This window comes from Alosa pseudoharengus, unplaced genomic scaffold (genome assembly GCF_046254945.1).
Source record: "Alosa pseudoharengus isolate Yale_2024_CS ecotype anadromous, Long Island Sound unplaced genomic scaffold, YU_APseudo_1.1 YU_APseudo_1.1_scf_4, whole genome shotgun sequence".
Classification (NCBI taxonomy): domain Eukaryota; kingdom Metazoa; phylum Chordata; class Actinopteri; order Clupeiformes; family Clupeidae; genus Alosa; species Alosa pseudoharengus.
The window spans coordinates 22,290,330-22,312,316 of NW_027468774.1; the positions used below are offsets into that span (position 1 = coordinate 22,290,330).

The window sequence follows — 21,987 nt, forward strand, 5'->3', positions numbered from 1 at the left end:
TTTCCAATGAACCAGTTATCATCATAGATACAGGCAATGTATTTTCCTAGCTGGAAAATTGAGTTTTGTGGCTGATCTGACTGTGTTCTGCCGGGTGTTCTGTATCCAAGTGTTCTGAATCTGATTGTTGTCCTGCATCGACATCTGTGAATATTGTATCCTGTGATATTAATTTCATCCGTATCTTATTTTTGGAAATTGGTTTAATCTGTGACAGTCTCAGTATTTAATTGTTTGCCGTCACATTTTTATTTCATTAAAAGAAAGAACGAATGTGTATCTTTATCTGGTATAAATCCCATTAGGATCATCAAGTGCCCACATGGTCATTTGGGGGTCCAAATATGGGGTTCCAAAAAAAGTCACATTTGCCGGAGAGGGTTTTTGGACCCCCATAAAACCCCCACCAGTGGTACCATAACCCTCAAATTAATTTTGGAAAGAGCAAAGTTCCCAAACATGACAAATAATCCTGTTTAGAATAAATATGATCATTAATCGTGGTGCTACGGCCACCCAAAAAGTGAAAAATCACACATGCTGTCAACATTTTTTAGGATTTTGGTGACCCACCTCTCACCTAAACAGTAAGGAATGTTGATTCTGCCTCCAGAATTGTGTAGTACAGGCTACAAGGAACTACCACACCAGTTTCCAGCCTTCTACCACTATTAGAACAGACGTTATGGGCTTCCAAAAATGGCAAAGGATGAAATGTGAAATTCCAATGTGTCAATTAGGGCCGTGGCACCCGAATTTCAAATGGACGGCAAACCGTTTGAGATATTGACCTGAAACGTCAGATTCCTCAGTTTGGTAACATAAGGTATATTTTCACCGCTTTTCAGCCAAATCTGAGAGGTACCATGTACATGATACCCCGATTTTGGCTGTTTTCACTTGGAATGACCCACTAATTAATTGGGAAAAGACTGATCAACATTATTTTTTTTACCATTTTCTAACATTTTAGCGATCAACTAATCGATTAATCAAGAAAATAATCGACAGATTAATCGACTATGAAAATAAGCCCTTAATGAGAGAGAGGCTTTCCACCTCTTGGCATTTCAGTTCAGCTCTGCTTTTCTTTACCTGTTGTGGATTGGTCCTTTGAAGGTGGGGTCATACTTCCTGGGTTCACCTGAACAAAGGGGGGGGGGGGAGCATTTATTAAGTAAAAAAAAGATCTAAACTTTCTTCAGACTGGTGCACATATTGTTGCCTCTACATAGATAATAAACAACAGGGAATATCCACAAAACCAAAGTAAAAACCAAAGTCTCTCCAGTTAAGAATGGGAGCAATTCAGATAGAGGGGGTACAGAAAACAGAAAAGGTCTTAGAATAGAAAGGACAGCATGATATCTCTATTCACTGGACAGTTAACCATAAGCATCCTCTAATTACTGAGTAGTCCCTATAAGAACAGTTATCTTCATATGTTCCTCTGCCTTTTCCATAAGGGATCTCCAGAAGCCAGTGCGTGTGGCATTCCCACACAGCCACGAGTGAAATGTGATTCCTCCCCCAGGACAGACACGCCTGGCAACCCACAACATTCCTCCTTAGTGATTCACACAGGCCTCCTCTGACCCGCCCCCCCCCCCCAACCCAACCCTATCTTTACACCAGGCTGACAGCATGATGCACATTCATACTGAGATTGCCTGAACAACAAGTCCACACCACAACAATGCCCACACATTACTATAACCCTCCTCAAAACAAGGACAGATGACAAACAACTAGTCACAAAATTTTAGAAGGACAGTCACACACACACACACACTATTTTGTTTGTTTTCAATTCTTAATATTTGAATTGGAACATTTTATGTAGGGATCTATGACATGATGTGTTGGAATCTATGATGGGCATAAAATAATAGCCTACACAAATGTACTTGTATTTTGAGAACAGATTGTTGGCCTTAAAGCTTGAAAACAACAGGGGTGTAGGATGAGTAAGCCCATCTCATTCATTTCCTCCAAGGCGTAAATACCACAACCTCTAGGGTCATTCCACGTCAATTCAACCAGGGCCCACGCACTTAGGTCTCAAAAGATTCTGAAAAAATTACCAGGTGTACCTATGTTACCCAGGAGACACACTGTAAAATTACTTTTATGTAAGATCAATACTTTCCAAGATACAGCAATTTTTACGGAGGGGGGGGTCAAAAAAAGGAATAAATAGGAATAGTAGGTAGCAAAATCGTCACGTTTGGCCTGGATGATCCTGCATGGTCCTGCGGTTTATACACAATAAGGCTAATAAACTGTAAATTACTGTAAGTTACTACCAGCTTTCTCACTCTCAAAGCCCTGTAACACCCCAATGTAGGCGTTATGTACACCCAGGCCTTTTACACTTTAATGTGAGAACCTTTCTTTGTGGACCTCTGTATATGAACTTCTCTATGAACATAAGTGGACCTCTTTCTCGTCATCTTTGTACAGAGAGAGAGAGAGAGAGACAGAGAGAGAAAGAAATAGAGAGAGAGAATGACCACTTTCTTTTTGGCCTTGAATGCTCTTCTTCCCTAGAGTCTCCTGATCTTCATTAATGCCAGCCTGTTTGAGTTAACGCTAGGAGCATTGCCATGTCCAACAAATTTAACTACATTCCATTGTACAAATGGCTTTACAAATGTCCTTGAACTTCGGCAACATATGGTAGTCTTCCACTGCCCCACTGTAGACTCTAGACACAAAAATGTGTGAGTTTGCAACTGGTTGTAAACTTTGTCATACAACATTTGATGGCCATTGGACCCTGATTCTGAAGGAGTCAAGAAAGACTTGCCAAAAGAAAGAAGATAACAAAGAGAAAGAAAGAAATTAGCAGTCACCCTTATGGTCTTCAGAAACAGCATTGCAAGCCAACTTTAAGCAGAAAAGACATTGTGACCCCTTTAGAAGTACAAGGAGATCGGAATTCCAGGACCCCTGGTCACAAACAATTGGTTGAGGTTAGAGAGATCAAAGTCATTTTGGCTTAAAAAATAAATATTCGACTAATCCACCTGATGCAATGTAGCAACAAGGTGACGAGGCCAAATGACACTAACTCTGACTCATGACCTAAGTGACACTGACTCATGACCTAAAGTGACTATACCGAAAGAGGACAGAACAATCTCAGATTTAAATGCAAGTTCACACAAACAGTCACAGAGTTCAGGACAGCTACGAATTAATACGAATGAAGCACTTTTCCTCTGTCGCACACACACTATTTGTTTATCTAGCACTGGCTTTGCAAATAACGATGTCCACAGACAAGGTAGAGTATGTTGCATGATTTTATGAAAGTATGATGTATTGCGTAGGGCTGGGATAAACGATTATTTTTTAAACGATTAATCTAGCGATTATTTTTCCGATGCATCGATTAATCTAACGATTCATTTTTTCAGTCCGATTCGATTTTGATTCGATTATCGATTATCTCCTCATTAATTGACTAATAGCAACTTATACATGTTTATTTACATATCTGAATTAATTAAACATGAATTCTTTAACATTGCAATATATGTTTATTGCTCTTAAGATTCCAAAATAAAAGACTATACAAGTGCAAAGTAATGCATTCTTGTCAGAAGGTAGCATTCAATAAAGTTCAGTAGTGTATGTCTAATTGAGTGCCTGTCATTTTAAGACGTTCGTGAGGGAATCCTTGCAATTAACATAACACAGTTAAAAGGCTGCTGATGTGTGGATGCAATTCATAACGTAGTTAGTTCAAATAACGGTTCGTACTTCTCCTTGGGACAAGCACTTTTGAGTCTTGGAAAACACCTTTCCATTTACATCGGGATTTTGCAAACATTCAGAGTCAATTATAAAATGAGCCCTGCATGAGTAACGAAATACAAGCAGCTGTAAGTAAGCATGCAAACTTGACATCCAAACAGTATTCTAACGTTAGCTTTGAGATACTGATTGATTGCATACTGTAACTTAATTTAGTTTAGTCTCCTCAATGTACTATGTTGTGCAGAGTTTACTTTAACTTTAATGCAGCAGTTTTGAACAAATTTGCGCAGCATGGTCACGATGCTAAGCGGATTTAAAAGAACCGTATGTAGGATTTTGGCCAAAACTGGTACTACAATCACTTTCAAAATACTGTAGAGCGGTGTACACCGCAGCTGTCGTAACTAGAGCAGAGCTGGCAACCCAGATGCCGAAACATTACTGACTTTGTGATTACTAGATAGGTGGAAGGTGGCGGATCAGGCTAAAACACAAATATGTAAACATCAACATCAGTTGAGGGCTGCAACTTCACTTTTTTAAATGACGATATCCTGGCCGGACTACTGTTGTCAGTGATATAAGTATTTGAAATTAGCATGATTTCCTAATGTCTAGTGACAAATCAGGGCCATTTTATGATTAATTGAATTACATTTCTTACATACGGTTCCTTTAATAGCAATTTAGCCCATTGTGTTCTATGCAGTGCTTCTATGTGGCAACAACAATCCTTCAACAATCGTAAATATATAAGCATTGATACATCAACAAACATAGTACAAGTTAAAGATCACGATGGTACCATGAAAAATTCAACATTACATAAAGACAAAAAACCATGTATGCAATTCAGACGCTAGGGAAGGTTATAATAAGAGATCACAAAGCTTAACCAAAAGAAAATGTACAGGCTACTACTGTAAAAGTTCATATTGCTTTAGGGTTATGACAGAATTGAAGTTGATTAATTTACTGTTTAAGCTCATTCTTATAGGCCATAAAAGAGGGCTTGCTACCAATAAACTTACATTTATGAATGTGAAATTTAGCTAAGAGAATAAATAGATTAATTATGTATGTGTGTGCATTTTCTTTGGAATCAACTTCTGACAAGCCAAACAATATACATTTCCAAAACAGCACAACATTTTCACCAATATTTTCTGAAATAAAAATACAAAAATCCTGCCAGAATTTACGAGTGAAGGGGCAGTGCCAAAATAAATGTACAGAACTTTCCGGACGGGTGTGACAGAAGCTACAATTCATATCAATATCTAGTTTGTATCTCTTTACAATATAAGACTTAGCTGGGTAAATTCTATGAATGAGTTTAAATGAGACTTCCTTAACCTTATTAGTAATACAGTATTTGTTAGGAAGAACCCAAACCCTCCTCCACCTAACCCCATCCACAAGCTGATTCCAACACAACACTGCAGAAGGAGCAGCAGCCACATCCCTCATGAGTAGAGCTCTCATTAGTCTGCTGACACCGAATTCATTTGACAAACATGCTCTGCCCACTTCAGTGTGGGTTGGAGAGAGTAAGAACATTTGTTCATAACTAATTCTTGGTTGGGACCTAAATAGCATACACACACCAGATGAAATGGCTCCAAAAACTCTAGCAAAGTCACCTGGTGTTACAGGGATATTGTATTCAGAAAGGAATTCATCATAAGTGAAAAGTAGACCATCCCTATTAAATAGCTGATCTACCCAAATAATATTGTTGTTGAACCACTGTTCTAAGAAGAGAGATTTACGCTTGAAAAGGATATCCTTATTGTTCCAAATGTAATATTTGTGAGGAGAGAAATTGTGCTTGTAGATGAGGCACCACGAGAGGAAGGCCTGACGATGAAAGGAAGACATTTTGACAGGAATTTTATCAATATCATAATTACACATAAGGAGGAAGTTTAAGCCACCCAGTTTTGATAGGTTATGAGAAGGTATAATATTCCAGATAGAAGTTGGACTATGGAAAAACTGTTTCAACCACTTTAGCTTAAAAGAGCTATTTAGAGTAGTAAAATCAAGAAAATTAAGACCACCATTATCATACGAGTTCATTAGTACTGTTTTCTTTAAGTGATGGGATCTGTTTTTCCAGACAAAGTTGAGGAGCATTCTATCAATTTCTGCAAGTAACTTCTTGTCAAGGTGCAGAGCAAGCGCTGCATAAGTCAGTCTAGATATACCCTCTGCCTTAGTAATTAGAATTCTACCTCTTCTTGACAAATCTCTTAAGAGCCACTGATTAAACTTTTTTTTAGCTTTTTCTAAGATGGGATTAAAATTTGATGACATTCTTCTTTGCTGATCTTTAGTGAGTAATATTCCTAAATATCTGATTTCATCTTTTACAGGGATGTTATACAGGAAATTAACAGAACACTCCTTAATAGCCATTAGTTCGCATTTGTTTATATCTTTTCGCATATGTTTATATTAAATCTAAAAATAAGATGAACCCTTATCCTCCATTAGCTCAGGGTAATCTAATATGTCCAGGACTAGTCTGATGTTGTTTGTAATGTGTCTTTTGGTCATAAACCCAGACTGAGTCTCTGCAATAATAGATAGGAGGACCATCTTAAGTCTTTTAGCTAAGAGGAGAGCAAACACCTTGTAGTCATTATTAAGAAGGCAGATCGGGCGCCAGTTTTCAATGAGCAACACATCCTTGTTGGGTTTGGGAATTAATGTGATCAACCCTTGAGTCATGGTGATAGGAAGACATCCTTTCATTATACTTTCAGAGAAAACTTCATATAGAATGGTTAAATGCACATGCAGAGGAGGAGCAGCGGGCTCGTTACGAGAGAGAGCGGGCGGGGCAAGGAAAGGCTGCGTGAGTAAAAAGTGCAGCTCAATGAAATTATTTTATCTTATCTTTAATTTAAATAGTACAACATAAAACATCAATGTGTGCTGCCGGTTTTGATTTCATGGCGCCCAGTCACAGATTAGTCAACGTATGGAAAACACTGAAGGTGTAAAATTTGAAATATTAAGCAGCACACGTTATGCTTGACGAATCGACGCGCATATTTTGCGTCAACGTATTTTTTGCGTCGACGTCATCGATTACGTCGACGCGTTGTGCCAGCCCTAGTATTGCGACATCAGAAGCAAGTGAAATTTGTAGTTTCTTATGTCTCATTCCATCGAACTACAGATCCGCTACCCGATCTGGCAAACTTACATAGTGTGGTTATAGCCGATAGAGGGTCGCGAAGCGAATGCAGAAGTGCCGAATTGATGAACCACTGAAACGATTTTGGAAACTTACAATTATTTTAAGGTACAAAAAAACTCTTTGGTGTTGCTTTAATGATATATAATAATAACTGGAAATGATATTCAGAGGACACTTTATACTTCATATAAAGTCTCTCGATTGTGACAAATGTAAATGGTACCATTTAAACAGACCTCATCCCACATGACATGATGATGGTCATTTTGGTACCACAGATGCATGAAGACCCAGTCAGACCAATGGTAATTTACAATGATGTGCATTAAAGGGGAGAGACAGCATGACTTCACCTAAAGATCCACCAGCTGCTCTAACTAGACAACCACACTAAATCAGACTCTGAATAATGCTAACCTAGCAATCTGGAGCAGATAGCTACTGATGCAGGGGGGTTGCACCCATGCAGAACAGTGAAACACTGCAAAAACATAATATTCCCTTTATCTCTGAACACAGTCACACACAGATATATGGTCATCTCATATGTGGAAGAACATAACAAAAAGATCAGGACATAAGTTATGAATATAAAAATCAGAAGTTCTGAAACCAATACTCTTAATGAGCGTGTGTCTTTCAAGCATGATCTGAAATTCACGTTGCATGTCTACAAAATCAGACTGAAGCTAATGTTTGGGCAACCACATTCTTCTTTTTAAACTCTCCCCACAAGTAAACACTGACCTCTAAACATTCAGACACTTTTGCATGACTGCAGTAAAGCAGCCGACTACTGTGCACTGATCGGTCGGTGTGATTTTCTGTCTGTGTTGACCTTAAATCAATAATACATGGAGGAGTGCAGACACTCATGCTCTCAGCATCTCCTGCATGTCTGATGACACAGGCTCTTTACAACCACAAACAAGCTAGCTTCTCACTGAAGTCTTCTGCAGAGTCCAAGGGAGAAAGAGAAAGAAAGAAAGAAAGAAAGAAAGAAAGAAATAAAGAAAGAGAGCATCAGTGAATGTTTGTCTCCAAACTAAGAACATTGTGTGCGATCAAGTGCATTTGGTGGGAGGAGAGAGAGAGAGAGCGAGAGAGAACAAGAGTTTGGAGCACTGACTAACCGAGAAAGTGGGTCAACAAAAGGTACAAAGACAAACAAACAAAAACAAAGCCCTACAAGAGGCATATAGAAAAAGATTCAAGCAAATAAAGCGAAATTATTTACCAGTAAATATGGCTTTAACACTCACACTGACCTCTGAAACACCTCTGTGGGGATACCTCCACTTTAATTCCATTCAAAACACAACAAACAAACAAAGCAGTGGCTGGTAGACTAGCTTGTATTTTTTCCAGCAACGCACAGCGAGCCACCTTATTCCACCCAAAGCTCCATAGCTGGTAATACCAGAACTTGTCCTCTCTGCACGCCTATCGGTGTGCACCTGTTATCTCTGAAGTTTCGGTCGAGAAACTCCACAGCCAACAAGCATATAGCAGTCGCGGCACCTCTCTCATGCACTCCCTCCCAGCTTCCTGTGATCTGCCCAAGCCGGCTCCAAAACACCTGTGCCCTCCGAGAACTCTCCCTTCTGAGAGAGCGCACATGTGACGGAGAGGGCTGACATTTACCGTGCTTGCCATAGTGGGACTCCTCCTCAGCCATCTTCACGGTCCTCTCTGCGGTCGGTTTCCGGTCCTCTCGTCTCTCCTTTACAACTCTTGTCTTTCTCCCCACCTGAGAGTTCAACTTAACCCACACCAACTAAACCAACTCCCTCTCACTTCCTCTTCCTCTCTGTATAGCAGAGTGTATGTATGTGGGAGGAGTAGCGTGTGAGACAAACCTGTCTGGCCAGTTTGTTACCGTGGGTATCTATCGGCAGTTTCCCTCCCTGTCTGTTCAGTCGAGCTGTTGCTATTGAGCGCAGCTCTTCTTAGTCCTGTGCCTTTTGTTTGTTTTCTGGTTTCATTCAGTCAAGCCCCCTGAGACTTCCACGGGTAGCTCATTTGTTGGGGGAGGGAGGGGTGGGAACTTGGCTACCTATCAAGGTGGAGCTGGTGCTACAACAAACTCACAAACTCAAAAAGTCTAATCTCCCTGTTTTTAACCCTTGCTACTAGCTGGTTCTCCTTTTGCTTGAATTATATTCTCATGGAAGGTTCAGTTTCACAATCCCTTTGTGCAAACAATTCTAAAGTAAAATATGTTGAGCTTCAGGTGTTACTTATTTGACCTGATGAGTAATAAGCTAAGCACTGCAGTCTGTCATCTGGACTGAAAACTGGGAGGCACGTCTTCAGTAACCTTTACACCAGACTGTTTCAGTATATTTCTAGTGAAGTTTGTGTCAGTGGGGATTAGGAAGAATGTTGCAATGGAATGATTTAAATGTTTCCTGGCAGGTAGACAACAATGCAAGATGTTTTTACTGTCCCCTGGTGGTATCAAGTGTTATTGCAGCCACATATCTGTTGAGGTTTGGTACCTGAGATGGTGTTTGATCCTTATGCAGCACTCATTATGTGTGTGTCTTCTCCTGTGCTCACTCTTAATAAATATACTGTAGCTATGCTTCTAAATCCATGTCATGTAACTGATTTTTTAAATAATTTCACAATCACTGTGAATGCATGTATACCTCAAACTATGTCATCATGTTGGATAATTGCATAAGTAAACTACTTGTTGCAGATGTCAATTCCAACACACTTCCAATAAGTGTGCATATTTTAGAATGGCTACCAGTTGGCATGACATGAGATCCTTCAACATATATATATATATATACATCAAAAAAAGACATGTCAAGGTTTAATGTTCAGTCTTTGAAAGAGCTTAACTGTGAAACTACCCATGTGCTCCGTGATGTTCCTACCCTACCAAATACAAATGTTGTCATAAATTAAACTTACAATAATTCCACGGGGGCAAATATGATCTCAGCCATTTAATCCACTTAATTGTGCTTATGTGTATATTAAATCAAGCCAAGACATACCATTGAATTCCTATGAGCAAAATTGCTTGATGGCTCCAGTGTTGAGACATGTAATTACCTCCAGAGCATCAGCCCTAAATGAGTACGTGACACCCCACCACAAGACGCAGGGCTGGTTCTCCACTACTACACACTCTAGTCAGACAAAAGTGGCGGCCATGTTTTGCGTGGGCTGAGCCAAGTCGTAAGGCAGCCAAGGCCTAAGGAAAAGGAACGGCTAGGAGTGTGAGAATAAAAATAGACATGGCTGCTGTGGGACTGTTCCATCAGGGTGGTCCCACGACAGCCAAGAGAACAGCTCCACCATGGAGGACAGAGATTTTCACATCCTTCTGCGTGCGAAACATCAACAGGACACAAACTCTGAAGCTGGCTTCAGGGGTTGAGCTACAAATTTCAACTAAGATACAAGTTCTTACGATACAAACCGAAGTACAAGTAATGAGTCCAGCATGTGTTTAGCCTACATTCTCACTAGCTTCTTGATATGTTTCTTTTTAATGTATCACATTACAGAGAGAACACTGTCTTGCTTGCTTTGATAAACTGGAAGCTGAACAGCCAGTGGGATCAAGTGTGTCAGTTTATTCATAAACCCTAGTGCCACTGTGTTACACCCCACCTTTACGTGGCCCTTTAGGTAGGGGTGAGCAAAAACCCACCACTGACCCCAAATCCTAATAAATAACAATTTATTACTAATAAATACAAAAATGTACCCAACCAGTGGGATTTATTACATCAAGATAAACCATAACAAAACACTACATAGACATGACACAAAGTCCAAATCAAAAGACGAGACAATCCCAGGCTGAGAGGCAGCAAGACAGCCAGCAGTCCCCACACCAAAAGCCTCTCCTGAGGAACTGGATCCTTTAAAGGAGAATTCCGGTGTGATATTGACCTAAAGTGTGTTGAAACATGATACCGAGTGTGAACGTATGTCTCATAGCTCACCTCGGCTTGTCCCCTGCACTCAGAAATCTGGCGCTAGTTAGCCAATGCTACCAACAGTGTTTCGTTGCGATGCCTCGGGCATCAGCCTAGCCATGCAAATAAATCACTGTTTTACACCATTTACGAGGCTCAAAGTAGCTCCATACTTCATTGGTAGACTTCCGAGGGTCTTGACATTTAAAACGAGACATGGAGAACTTTGAAAAAGCACTGGTAGTTTATTTACAAGACGATTTATACAGACAGTACCTTAAGGAATTTTACCGTTCAACGCCATCTTGAATTTAGTCACGATAAGTCGAGCGACGAGTACAAACAAACAGCTATGATAAGGGATCAGATTTAAAAAATAATTCAGTGGAAATAGAGACCGACCGATAAAGGATTTTGAAGGCCGATACCGATACAAAATTTGTTGATTTAAAAATCAGATTTTCCGATATATCGGCCGATATATATTTTTTTTTTCAGAAACGCGCAACAAAACATTAACAGATTTCCCTAACATTAGTTATTTGTAGTTATTTATGAGTATTGACTAAAATAATATGATAATGCATTTCAAAAACAAACTTGTTTATTTTTAAATAATATTGTCACAGTGGAACAGAGGAACATCGAAATATATTAAAGTTCTGATAAATAAAATGTATAAAAATAGAAACTTAAGATATGAAACTTATTATGTTTTTGTTCAAAAGACTAACAACAACCAAATCAAAGTTACCCTTATTAAAAGACTTAGTAAGCTTCATAAATATAACTTTGAACTAAGACTTAATAATTACAAAAAATAACTAGAAAATGTAATTTCGAGGAAATTACCAGTGCATGAAAATATAAACATACTGTATATTAACATAAAATGCCAAACAAACTTTTATTTGAAAACAGTTGTCAGGAGTCATAGTTGATAACAACTGACAGTTGAAATGGCTGAACAGTTAAATAGTTGAGTAGTTGAAATAGTTAAATTATTTAATAGTTAATTATTGTAGTGAGGACATTTATTTTGAAACAGTTGTGGGCAGAGGAAATAGTAGTCTTAAGAGAGCCAGATTGTATGCTTAAAGCCTGAGACAGAGTATATAGTTTAAAAGTTGAATGTAGATAGTGTAATGGATGTTGATAGACAGAAAGTTGAATGGATGTTGATAGGCAGATTGTTTAATGGATGTTGATGGATAGTTTAATGGGTGGACGAGTGAATGGTTTAAAGAGGATGAATGGATAGAAAGTTGGATGGAATGTGCCTTATATCCTTGTAGAATGGAGAGACAGAGAGAGTTGGCCTAGTTAAGCGGAGAGCAGTTGATGTGCAATCGGTTTAACTGGCCCTTTGATGGGTCCTAGTTGAGCAGCTGGAAGTTGATACAGGTGCAAATCAAGTTAATTAGTCCATTGTGATGTCATAGTGCTAATGCAAAGTCTATGGGGAAAAATAAGCTTGTTTTTTGTTAATATCTCAAAAAGTATAAAGTTTACAAAAGTGAAAAATACAATCCTCAAGTGTCCTTTTCAAGACCTACGTTACAAAGTTTGAACGAAGTTTCTACGTTAAACGGTTGAAGCTGAATTAGACGCAGAAATTTGGTGGGAAGAATAAGAAGAAGAAGAAGAAGAAGACTTCGGATAACAGAACAGTGCACTGTAATGATGACATTATTACTATCATCATCATTTGTATTATCATTAAACAAGATAAAGGTCACTCTTAAATGTTTGAGTGTGCGTGTGTAATAATTAGTCCCTATTGCCTTATAAGCTACCTTATAATTACAATGTCAGCTTGCTTATCCCTTTACCTGCACTTTTAAAATTATTTCCATCAAGCTAGCAGCTACATCAAACCATTTTCAATCATCAGTTGCTGCCTGCCTTCTAAAACCTACTATTTAGTGATCTAAATACATTATGTAACTCGTTAATGCTGCGGCTGAATGACAGTCTGAAACGCACACTTGGTGTCATTGGATTTCACACACGTGTAAAAGAAAAGCTAACTTTTATGCACAAGCTACGTTTTGCACAAGCTACGTTTGATACTTTTTCTCTATGTCTAAATGTTCACTCCTCGCACGTCTAACTTACATTTTACAATGCAGGGAGTGTAACTACAGATATACTAGTTATAAATCATTACTTTATTTAGGCAGAATAAGTTCGTTGTGGTTTCCAAGCTCATTAATGTTAACGTTAGCGGTCTTCCACTGATATTCATGGCATTAGCTAGCTTTGTGGTTAGCAAGTCTATGATGAGCCCTAATTTAGCAATGGATAACGTCATACTGCAAATTGTAAAACATACGCTTTCAAAATAACAGGCCGGGGAGAGATGATCGTCTCACTGCTATAACTGTCACTCTATTAAAGAAATACATCTTCAGTCACATTGTCAAAAGTTAAAAGGACAGACAGTCAACTACACTGTAACAACGTAAAGTAATTACTAGCTAATTCCGCTTCACTCTCGGCTTATTTAACAGCAGCAAAACTTGACATTGTTTTCACGAATTTTGTCATGCTTATTTGAGTTAAGAGATCTGATGGGGAAGAGAACTGATGGGGATGTTCTTTTAATTGTTATTTCAAGCAATGTATGTCTCGTGAAATCACCATGAACACACTTCACTGATGATCTCACTCGCGGATAACTGGTTCTCTCTGCCCGACTCTGGCTGGATCAGCAGGTTGCAGGATGTGTGGCGCGTTATACACGAGTGTTGCCAGCAGGGACGGTGTAGAGTGCCCTCTGGTGGACAAACTATACAACGCCAACACTCATGACATGGTTGAAGGGTGTTTCGTCCGTTTTTATTTTATTTTTTAAATATTCATTTATCGGCCATTATAAATGCCGATACCGATAGTTTGGAAAATGCCTAATATCGGCCCGCCGATACATCGGTCGGGCTCTAAGTGGAAATGCATGGATTCAGTTGCTTCCAGTAGCAGCAACTGGAATCCACGCATTTCCACGGAATTATTTTTCGGAATCTGATCCCTTATCATACCTGTTCGTTCGTAGGCTACTTGTCGCTAGACTTATCGTAACTAAATTCAAGATGGCGTTGAACAGTAAAATTCCTTAAGGTACTGTCTGTATAAATCGTCTTGTAAATAAACTACCAGTGCTTTTTCAAAGTTCTCCATGTCTCGTTTTAAATGTCAAGGCCCTCGGAAGTCTACCAATGAAGTATGGAGGTACTTTGAGCCTCGTAAATGGTGTAAAACAGTGATTTATTTGCATGGCTAGGCCGATGCCCGAGGCACCACAACAAAACACTGTTGGTAGCATTGGCTAACTAGCGCCAGATTTCTGAATGCAGGGGACAAGCCGAGGTGAGCTATGAGACATACGTTCACACTCGGTCTCATGTTTCAACACACTTTAGGTCAAAATCACACCGGAATTATCCTTTAACTCCCAATCAATCACCAAGCCAGGAGTTGCCAATCAAGGTCATTACAAGCAGAGCACCTGAGCAGAGGTAGAGAGGAGGGAGAGAACAGGGACAAACAGCACTGGAACAAATATACATCACAGGGAACACATACAGCCGTAACACACTGCATGGATCTTTTTTCATTTGATGTCAGCCATTTGTGAGGTCATTTGGACTGAATATAAATTTGGAACAATTTGGAAATTTTGTGAGGTGCCACCACCATTCTCCACACTATTATCCTTTTCATCAATAGTTCTACGGAGTATCAAAGAGAATATTCTATTAAATTTCCCACACTTCTCCCCCACCATCACAGCAGCACTAGACACAACACTCTTTTGAAGATCATCCTCTCATCCCGAAACCAACACCTCCAGTCTGTCTGGACCCAATTCCAGCAAGCAGGGACAAGGACAAGGACAGTGAGGGAATGATCTCGAGAGAGAGAGAGAGAGAGATCGAGAGAGAGAGATCGAGAGAGAGAGAGAGAGAGACACATCTCCCTCTGCAGGGCATCTCTGTTCCATCCACCCCAGCCCCACCCCGTCCCTTCACATAGCCGCCCTCAGAACAGGCGTGGTTCCGCGGGGAGAACCAGGCCCAGTAATGGAGGCCAGCTGTGCTACAGCTCCCAGCAGCATGGGCACCAGACCAGCGCTAAACTACAGCACAGCACAAAACCCCACCAGCGCCAGGAATAAACATCACAGAGCCCCGCTCCACTTTCAAAGGGCCTCACTGCATGTGTGTGTGTGTAAATATATATAATATATATAGACTACAATTACATGTAATCTAAGTCTCTGAGCAGGGCTGTGTATGGTACAGTGCAGTTCTGCTGCTCTGTGATTTGGGCTTTCCTGATATAGCCCCGACAGGGCCTGCAGGAAATACACCCACTCATTCTGCATGGACACACAGGTGGGGCTGAGTTCCTCGTGGACACACCTTCACACACATACACATAAACACAAAACACGCACACATCTCACAGCTCTTCTTAAGCGGCATAAACCTTAACATGTAACTGGCCTGATGTAGCCTCTCTCTAAATATGTATGCATGCATGTATGTATGTATGTATGTACAGCATGCATGTATGAAGCAGTGCAGACATGGTTTGTGTCAATGAGACTATGTGTGTGCTTGTGTAAATGTGTGTGTGTTGGAGAGGGGCTCCTGGTACATTCTGGTGGTGCTGCTAGAGCTAGCACACTCCATCACAGCTCCACAACTTTCTGTGTGCCAAACAGGCCTTTAGTAATTTCTTGTGTATTAGCTGCATTGTGTATAAACCGCAGGACAGTTTTATGTTTTATGCAAGTTAAAAAAAACAAACCCATATTAATACCATATTAACTGCCCCATATTAATCTCACAGCTGAAGAAATTTTGCCAAATCAATGTATAAACCATGGCTAATAGTCAGGAAATTACGGTACGCCAGCAACTCACTGTTAATACTCTCATCACCACATTAAAGTGCAATATTTGCGGAACAATTTCCCTTCTATATCTGCCCTCTTAGGAGCTGTTAGTTTCCTCCCATGAGAAGCCAGGAGCCTTCGGATAAAGCGTGGATATCATTATGTCTCTCCATTTACAAAGAAACAATACGCTCTCTCTCAGAGGGCTCTTCTTGCAAAACAGAGAAATGAAGGTGGAGTGTTACCAATTCACCCGGCTGCTCTCTCAGAGTGGCTAAATGCATTATGCATGAGCCACAGAGTTCACACACAAAATGAAATCGATAGTAAACAGTCCCACCGAGCCTCAAGACTGAGAGCCATTTTTTTATGATGTGAACAACAGCCGCAGAAAAACAGCTGGCAGCGTCTTGAGAGGCCGTTGACCGGCAGTTTCCTCAACAACAGCTTCCTGTCTCATAATTAGCATGACTGGCTTGACATTTTTTCCATTTGCTATAAAGAAATCACAGGCAGAGAGGGTTAAAGCAGAGGATCTTTGATATGCCAAATGGTCGCCCAGGCAACCACCAAATCTGATTTGATTCAGCTAATACTATTGCATTTGGACAAATAGGCCAGAGCGCGTATTTGTCTGGGCATCTGTGTACGCCACTCAGAGAAGGCTATGGCTGTGTGGAGCACTGAGGAGGGAATGAGACAGGAAATGCCATAAATGAGCAATTAGATACCAGGCAAAATAAAGAGATGGTTTTGTTTAGATGGATGGGGAGAGAGAGAAAGAGAGAGAGAGAAAGAGAGAGAGAGTAAGAACAACATGGCTCGAGTGACTCATCAGGCTTGGCTTGTGGTTTAGGATGTTACTGCTCTCTCAGATGTTGCTTCACTCCTTTGCACACAATAGGCATTACTGGGGTGAAAAGATAACCAGGGAGAAGACTTCTCCCTCTTGAATGAGGAAACATATGCACAAGACATCACTTAAACACGTGGGCTGCCTTACTAGAAATCAAGGGCGTCACTTTATCCATGAAACCCAATTCATACTCTGATTTCAGAGTTCAAATCAGAAACCAACAGATATAGTTAAGTGAAAGGACATATAATAGGGTATGTATGAAGTGGTCCATCCCTGTTTTAGTGTCACTCCAACAATAATCCTTGTCTGGGAGATCAGACACCAAAGTCTGCCTCCCTACATTGTTGCTGATGAAGCTATTCCACAACCTATTCTTAGATCACGGGTTACTCCAAAAGCATTTGCAAATGAACTCCTTTTAACTCCAAATGAACTATTTTTATCAACCCAGTGTTGTCCACCTCCCACCAATGGAGAGGAGCTATTCTCTGGGATGCTATACGTGGAGGAATGTGACACCTGGGCATGCGATGGCAGGCCTGAGTTAGGACGCTGAGACCCCTGGGAAGTCACATGCTATTAGGCGTCCACAGAGTTTGGCCTGACTGACATGACTTGAAGTCTTTCACAGAAGCTCAACAGTTCTGCTGAAGACCTTTCTGTGAGTGTGCTGCAAGTTTGAATTTTGAAACCTTAAACTTCTCATAGTGTAATGCATTGGTCACGATTTACAATTAAGATCAAACTCACCATACTTCACCTCACCTCACCTCACAACACACGCACACACACACACAGGGAGAGAAAGAAGGGAGATATTTTTGTCTCGTTTCATTTCTGTTTCCTTTCAATTCACTTAACTCTACAGACGTTTCGATGTTAGAGACAGACTATCACATTATTTATTCAGTAGGCTGCACTGTACAGTAGTTTCTAGTCAAACTATATCACATCCAGGACATGTATTCAAGCCCTGAATCCATGACGTGTGCCAAGCATTCATCTGGTATTAATTTTAGCGCTGCACTGTTTCACTGAAAACGTGCACAGAAGTAATATTGTAAAAGATTACTTAACATACGTTGAGTACAAAAGCGTAATTGGATTCTATGGATTAATGCTAATGCATACTTCCACAGTACACAAATCTACCGTGCATGAGTGTACATGAACATGCAGGAGTAAACATTAACCACGCAGGCAGGCAGGACATGCGTTTTCCACAGTGAGCTTTCTGACTGACTGACTGACTCTGAAAAGTGTCAGACTTGGCCTGGGCCAACGCTACGTGAACGATTAGGGCACGCGACATGAGATAGACCTACTAACAATAAACTATATATTTAATTTAACCATGTGGTGCCAAGTAACCATCAATAATAGACCACTCGCATATCTAAATAATTGTTCTATTAACGTTTTCAAGTTAGTCTTACCATATTTCGTAGTCTCGTCCTCACCATCCATGTCGGAAAAATGCGTATATCCAACTTTGTAACCACAACGTTCAAACTGCTTTCATGGTTTTTAATGTAGCCTATAAAGCCAAAAGCTTGTCACGCTCTTCGGCTTGGAATGAACAAACTATTAGACTAGAGAAAAATACGGACTTCTCCGAAGAAGTGAGTAGACAGACCCGCCCAGTCTTCAACCCGGTGATTCAATTGAGTTTTTGACCGCCAGTCATAGAATTCACATGTGTTATTGGTCGAATCCTGTAACGAGGTTGACTTTCTTGCATGTTATAACTTGCGAAATGCCAAAGCTTCTTGTGGTGGCCTGGGTTGCTTTAATCGCATTAAATCGCGTAAAATTTATATATATATATATAACATGTCATCTATATTATCTATATTATGTAATCTAGACTAGACGTTTGCATGATTACGTATCTAAACGTAGACATAGAGAACAAAAAAGTTACAAGCTTAGACTGTGTAAATAAAACAGCAGCAACTGCAGTAAATGAAGACCTTTGAACACTGTTTTTGTTAACCCTAGACATTGTTTAGTGTCCAGTAAATCAAGGCTCTTTTCCCACAGACCTGTAGGCCTATGTGTTCAGCCCAGTTCTATTCCCATTTCATTCCTGTTCCAAAGGTTTTACATGGGTATAGTTACAGAATAGTGGGTTATATGGCTATCAGAACCAGGGTATGTGCTTTGTTTCTTAAGGCCTAAAAGGTACACCTTTTTGAAATAACGTTATTATTACTATTTTGGGTAGAAAAAAATCATGACAATTGGTCATTAACATTAACACATTTTTTAGATAGCCTATGTATACTAATGCACTGTGTTGGAGTGGACTTCTGAAACACATTTTTCATTTTTAATTTAATTTCACTTCTAGAGCGCCAACACATTACACATGTCTCTTGGCGCTTTACAGAGTGTTAAACATTCAGAGAGAGCCCATGACAGGGGTGAGGAAAAACTCCCTAGAATTGGAGATAAAGGAATAAACCTTGGAACCTTGGAACCTTACAAAGGAAGAAACCTTGAGCAGATCCATGACTCAAGGGCCTGACCCATCTGCCTAGGGTCAGTTACAGGCAGAGATGGCAAAAGTACTCACTTTACATACTCAAGTAGAAGTACAAATACTTGTGTTAAAAAATACTCTGGTAAAAGTAGAAGTACTGGTTTAACTTCTTTACTCAAGTAAAAGTAACAAAGTACAGGCTTGGAAATTTACTTAAAGTATAAAAGTAAAGTCTTGTGAATGACAATCATTTTTTATGCAACAGCATCTGAACCACACAAATGTTACCAGAGTGCAAGAGTGCCAGTCTCTCTTTTTAAATCTTCCCATAACCTGTGTGTTCTTTTGTCCAATCAATCAAATGCTGGACATCTTTAGAAAGCTAAGATCCTGTAGTTTCTTAGAAAGCACTGGCACAGAGTTACAGAGCCTAGAATATTGTTTTTTTCTTTCTGCGAGATAACAAGCATCTCTGAACTGACTACATTTCAGTCCTCTAGGTCACTTGATATGATTTTAGAAACACAATTGAGCCCTAGTCCCAGGTCTTGCGAAGCTGTGTGCAAAAGTAGATCAATATAAAATGAAAAATCAGTATTTTAGACCATTATTTGCCAAGGTATGCTCATGCGTTTTGTAATGCCTTATGGAAACTCCTCATAGGACTTTTGGTTACCCAAAATGCATACTGACAATAAAAGTCTGCATTTCTGAGGTTTCTTGTAGACTATTTGGATTGTGTGTCAGGTTCTGATATAGGATGACTACACAAAATGGAAAAACTACATTATATATTATATACTCTATTTTTGCATTTTCTTTGTTGGCTTCATGCGTGTGTAAGATGGACTATACATCTGCACAACTAATATTGGATAAAACAACATGAATATTTAATTCCTATGGATTCCTGTGAATATTTCAAGACCAGGAATGTAGTGGTAAAATAAGAGGTGGGTAAACTATGAATTCTGTGATCACAGTAAGGTATCAGATTTTTAGAAAAGGCATTCAGAACAAGCTAAGGATGCATCAACGGGAATGAGGTGGAGCGTGTCACCAGCTTCAAGTTTCTGGGTGTCCACATCTCTGAGGACCTCTCTTGGACCCTCAACACCTCTACCCTGATCAAAAAGACTCACCAGCGTCTCTTCTTTCTGAGGAGACTAAAGAAGGTCCATCTGTCTCCTCAGATCCTGGTGAACTTCTACCGCTGCACCATCGAGAGCATCCTCACCAACTGTGTCACAGTTTGGTATGGCAACTGCTCTGCCCATGAAAGCACTGCAGAGGGTGGTGAAAACTGCCCAACGCATCACCGGTTCCTCACTCCCCTCCATGGAGGCCATCCAGGGCAAGCGATGCTTGCGTAAGGCGCGCAGCATCATCAAAGACTGTTCTCACCCCAACCACAGTCTGTTCACCCCACTCCCCTCCGGGAGGCGTTACAGGTCTCTCCGCAGCCGAACCACACACAATTGCACTACCCCCCCCCACACACACACACACAACTGCAGTACCCTATTCCACCCATAGTGTCTATTTATTTACAAAGATACATATTGTAATTGCATTATACATAGCCATATTCTATTGCTCTTCATCCTGCACATACACTTATTCTTAATACTATTATAATGTTACTGTTTCAGCACTACAATGGTACTGTTACCACACTGCACATAGCTGTACATACTGTACATATCTGTTTATATGGTTCATACTAAATCTAATCTAATCTAGAGCCATAAAATGGTTACTGCAATAGTTTATTTCATATATATGTACCATGGGCCATATTTTGCACCCTGGTGCATGGCGCAAAACTCGTTTTCCACCCAGCGCAAAGTATATTTTCTTATTTTGCACTTTATTTTTTTAAACAATGCACCCAGGGGTTTGGCAATTAACCATTTAGGGAGTGGCTTAGCGCATTGTCTAAAAATCCCTATTGTACACCTGATCAGAAGTGTATGGCGAGTTGTTTATATGTTATTTTAAGACCGCATTGTCAACAGTCATATTGGCGGGTGCACAACGCCCATCCTTCTATCATCCATGAACGCACACCAGCGCACGTCCATGCAAAACATTACAAATGATTACAATGGGAAACATAATTAGAATAAAGATATTACGAAATACTGTACATCTCATGATGAGTAGGTATTCACCATCATTTGCAAATTGGTAATGACGGCTAAAAGTGATAGGGGAGAGGCGAGAGACACGTATGGAGCACAGCTGAAGACACAGATAAGCAACTCCTCTGCAGGATAAATGTTTTTTTATTCAGTCATTTGAGCAATATTAGGGTAAGTGTTGCTTTTTCCAGCCTATGTTTTGATTGTTTGATTGGTGATAGAATGACACACGAAAACAATACATCAATTAACATATCAACCCATGTGTGGGTAATAGAATGGCAAGAACTGATTTCACCATGCATGCACATTTGGTCCCCCCCAATGTTGACTCCAATGCTATATGTGCAGTATATGGTTAAATATTTGTAGGTCTAATTGTTGCTAAATTCATTATGCCTTAAATTCATGCCTATAGGTAGGGGTTCTTCCACAGCGGCCAATCACCAAACCTATTTACCATTAAAAAAATTCACCAACAAAGCAACCTACAATATGTTTATCACTGTTCCTTTTGTTAACATACAAATGTTTAAGTTAGTTGCATCATGATATAGCCTATATTATATGTTATAGCATATTAATAGAATATGTGTTGGAGTGGACTGGACACAAACTGTTTAATGGAAAACGTATGGTTTTATTATTATTCAAATTATTCAAATTGTATCTG

The 21,987-nt window shown here is 39.9% G+C and overlaps 1 protein-coding gene across 3 annotated transcripts in view; it reads right to left on the bottom strand.

Moving 5' to 3' along the window:
- Window positions 1–18,311, bottom strand: part of LOC143102005 (choline transporter-like protein 2) — a 38,773-nt gene extending 20,462 nt beyond the window's left edge. The window contains exons 1-2 of one of the 3 annotated variants that reach the window (XM_076265334.1): window positions 18,122–18,311; window positions 1,096–1,144 (exon numbers count right to left, since the gene is read on the bottom strand). In XM_076265334.1, the coding sequence (XP_076121449.1) occupies window positions 1,096–1,144; window positions 18,122–18,152 (80 nt within the window). In that variant the 5' untranslated portion in view covers window positions 18,153–18,311. Of the gene's footprint in view, window positions 1–1,095; window positions 1,145–8,620; window positions 8,883–18,121 lie in introns of those variants that run through there. The other 2 variants (XM_076265333.1, XM_076265335.1) reach the window with 2 other exon arrangements.
- Between the last annotated feature and the right edge of the window lie 3,676 nt (window positions 18,312–21,987).